Genomic DNA, 3,492 nt, shown 5'->3' with positions numbered 1-3,492 from the left:
ATGGGGCCTAGAAGCAGCCTGGGGTTTGCTCTTTTCTGCTGGATTTTGGGGGAGGTGGTTGCTTCCAACCCTTGGAGCTTCATTAGAGGGGAGGCAGAGCTGTGGAGGTATGGAGGGGATCTTTCCTTGGGGCAGCCCCATGCGTTCTTCCAGCCCTCTCCCTGGGCATGGGTGGACATCTCCCAGCTCCAGGCTGCTGCCCCGCTGCACCCCGTGGCCGTGCAGTGCCAAGAGGCGCAGATGGTGGTCATGGTGCACAGGGACCTTTTTGGCACGGGGCGCCTGGTCAGGGCTGCGGACCTGAGCCTGGGCTCGGATGCCTGCCTGCCTGTAGCCCAGAACGCTGCTGAGAGCACGGTGACCTTCGTGGCTGGACTGCATGAGTGTGGCAGCACCCTCAGGGTAAGGCTGGGGGGAGGCTGGAACCCTAGGGTGGGGGTCTGCCTCCTGTTTTGCACCTCACAGCTTTGGGGTGCTGAGACTGGCAGGAGGCTGTGGTGTATTTGGGCTCAGGGAAATGTTTCAAAACCTTTTCTAGAGGTTGAACATCTCAGTCCGCATTTCAAGGTCGGTGGAAGCTGTGCTGCCCAGTCCAGGGGCTAGCTCTGGGGCTGTGTGAGCAGGGGAGGGCATGCAAGAGTTTTGGTTTTGGGTTTTTTCCTGATGAATACAGAGGTAGCTACATCTTCCAAGAATTTCCATGTTGTTGCTGCCACCTCCAGGGTGGAGCCCAGATGACTGGGTGCTGGGAGCCACTGCAGCAAGCCAGCAGTGGATGTTTACCTTGGGAGGCAGCTGGGTGCTGCTTACTGCTGCTTGAGTGTCGCATGAAGCTACTTCACAGAAAACTTAAATTCGAAGTGGCCTCTCTCTCCTGGGAGAGGTGTGGGGCCCTGAGGGTGAGCAGGTGCCCCCCCCCCCGCCCCAGCCAGCGGATATCTTCATTAAATCCCCCTGAACAGAAGTCGCCCTCTGATATCCTGGGGGACAAACCTTCCTGTCTGTTGTTCTGGGGCATGGAAACTAGAAGAAAAAAAAAAATCAGCTTAAGCACCTCTGCGTCCAGCTCTGCTGCTGACCAGAGGTTATCCTGGGACAGGGTGGAGCAGCTTTGCAAGCCAGAGCATCCCTGCAGCAGGATGAGTGCCCCTCGCCTGCCTCCAGTGCAAGTGCTGCTACTGGCTGATGGACCAGCAGAACCATCTCGGCCCTGAGTCTTCAGGCTTAAATGTGCTGCTCTGTGTGCGTGGCCAAGCAACAGGGCTCTTAAAGGTTGGATAATGTGTCTTGTCTCTTCCCCAGGTGACTCCTGATGCTCTGGTCTACAGCACGACCTTAAATTACAAGCCAACTCCTGCTGGCAACCCTGTCATCGTCCGCACCAGCCCTGCCGTGGTTCCTATTGAGTGCTACTACCCAAGGTGAGCCAGGGCAGATGAGTACCAAGCAAGACCTTCTGCTGCCACAGAGCGTTTAACCATGGGCTTCTCTCCCCAGGAGGGACAACGTGAGCAGCAATGGTGTCAAGCCCACGTGGATGCCCCTTCATTCCACCCTGTCCTCTGAGGAGAAGCTACCCTTCTCTCTGCGCCTCATGAACGGTAGGTTTTGGGTGAGGGTCTCCTCTGGTGCAGGGCACTCTGAGGTGGCTGTGCTGGTGCTACATGGCAAAGTTGGTGCTGGTATCAACCTGGTGCTCCTGGAGCGGCTGGGGTTTGGTGCGTTTTTGATGGGTGCCCAGGGTCTTGTGCCTGTTGGGGTTTCCTTGGGTGGAAGCAGTGAAGCACGAGCTGGCTTCCTGTTCAAGAGTGCCCAGCGACCTCTCTCCTTCCAGATGACTGGAGCACTGAGAGAGTCTCCACCGTATTTCAACTGGGAGATGTCCTCCGCTTCCAAGCTGGTATCAACACTGAGAACCATGCACCTCTAAGGCTCTTTGTGGACAACTGTGTGGCCACCCCAACCCCAGACAGGAGCTCTTCTCTCCAGTATGCTTTCATTGACTTCAGTGGGTAAGAGCTGGCTGTGCCCTTCTTTGGAGATGCCTTTCTGCAGGTTATGGATATCTCTGATGGTGGGATCCTGCTGGTCCTTACTTTTGTGTCTAGGTGCCTGGTGGATGGGCAACTGGATGATGCCACCTCGACTTTTATATCCCCAAGACCCAGGCAAGATGTGCTTCAGTTTGCAGTAGATGCATTCAAGTTTGCAGGAGACTCCAGCAATCTGGTAAATCCTTCCTAAAGCAAGTGAAGTCCATTGTCTAGACAGGGCTATAGCCTCACTCCATTAAGAAAGTTAGAGTGGTTTTGTCTAGAATTGCATTCCCAAGGCAACTGCCTCATAGTAATGTATGACTGTGGTCACTCTGTGTTACTGCTGCTGGATCATGGGCCTCTGAGCTAAGGAACTTCCTTGAAGACCAGTTCTGATACCGGTCAAGACAAGCCCTTCTGATGGCCTTCAATGGCTGAATCCTTAAGCGGCACGAAAGAAGCAGAGGGCCTTGAGCTGTCCTGGGGAGTTGGTGGTCCCATTGGAGACCAACTTCACGGTGCATGGGGAAAGCCATAAAGATAAATGACAGCCTAACCCCTGTGCTCTGCCTGGTGTCCCCAGATCTACATCTCCTGCCACTTGAAGGTCTCCCTGGCTGATCAAGCTCCTGACCCTCTGAACAAGGCTTGCTCCTTCAACAAAGCCAGCAACCTGTGAGTAGTTGGAACAGCAGCTCGCTCAAGGTGAAGAGCTTGGGCTTCTCATCCGGTGTGTCACCTTTCAGGAAGCCGGAATTGGCCATCTGGGTGGGAGGGGTTTGGTCTTTCCTAGGAGACCCCAAAGCATGTGAGGGATTCCTACCACAGGGTGGGCTTGTCACCAGGCTCTCTTCCAGCTGGGCTCCTGTGGAAGGTAGCCAGGATGTCTGCTCCTGCTGCGAGATGAGGAGCTGTGGCTTGGCCAGGCACTCCAGGAGGCCCTATGCTCCCTCCCAGTGGCAAGGAGGACGTGCCCGGAGAGAACTGCCCTCCCAGCTCGGTATGTCTTGGTGTGCCTCTTGGGTCTTTGTCACCATCATGGTAACTTGCTCAGAGCCGGGTGACTGGAGCTGCCTCGCTACCTCTTGGCTCCTTGGTGCTAATCTGAGACTGGGGAGAGCTAGATGGCCAAATGAGTTTGAGTGCTCAAAAGTCTTCCCTTTCAGATCCCTTGGTGAAAGAAGCAGATGTTGTGGTTGGACCTCTCTTCATCCACAGCTGGCAGGATCACCCAGTTAGGAGGATGCCCTCACAAGGTAGGGCAAGCCCAGGGAAGGGGGATGGCTTGCATGGCAGGACCTGGCTCTGGCCCTAACCACCTCCTTACTTCTCCTTCTTAGATGCAGGTCACTTGTGGATGGTATTGGCGCTGGCTGCAGTTGCTGGTTTGGTCATCCTGGTCTTTGCTGTTCTAGGAGCTCTGACTGTCTGCTGGAAACACAGCAACCCTGTTTAA

General features: G+C 55.3%; 1 protein-coding gene across 1 annotated transcript; it reads left to right on the top strand.

The window, feature by feature from the left end:
• On the top strand, positions 1 to 3,492 carry LOC126043637 (zona pellucida sperm-binding protein 3-like). The gene is made up of 9 exons (XM_049812343.1): positions 1 to 402; positions 1,303 to 1,421; positions 1,498 to 1,601; positions 1,835 to 2,012; positions 2,109 to 2,229; positions 2,620 to 2,711; positions 2,894 to 3,036; positions 3,203 to 3,292; positions 3,377 to 3,492. The coding sequence occupies exons 1-9, from the start codon at positions 1 to 3 to the stop codon at positions 3,490 to 3,492; spliced, it is 1,365 nt and encodes a 454-aa protein (XP_049668300.1).

This window comes from Accipiter gentilis, chromosome 10 (assembly GCF_929443795.1).
Source record: "Accipiter gentilis chromosome 10, bAccGen1.1, whole genome shotgun sequence".
Taxonomy (NCBI): domain Eukaryota; kingdom Metazoa; phylum Chordata; class Aves; order Accipitriformes; family Accipitridae; genus Astur; species Astur gentilis.
This window is presented reverse-complemented; position numbering and strand designations above follow the sequence as displayed.

Excerpts from the sequence above, each read along its gene's own strand:
- LOC126043637 (XM_049812343.1), top strand. The coding sequence starts at position 1 with ATGGGGCCTAGAAGCAGCCTGGGGTTTGCTCTTTTCTGCTGGATTTTG. Across the intron at positions 2,013-2,108 it reads GCTTTCATTGACTTCAGTGG|GTGCCTGGTGGATGGGCAAC; the intron begins GTAAGAGCTGGC and ends TTTTGTGTCTAG. Across the intron at positions 3,037-3,202 it reads AGAACTGCCCTCCCAGCTCG|ATCCCTTGGTGAAAGAAGCA; the intron begins GTATGTCTTGGT and ends CTTCCCTTTCAG.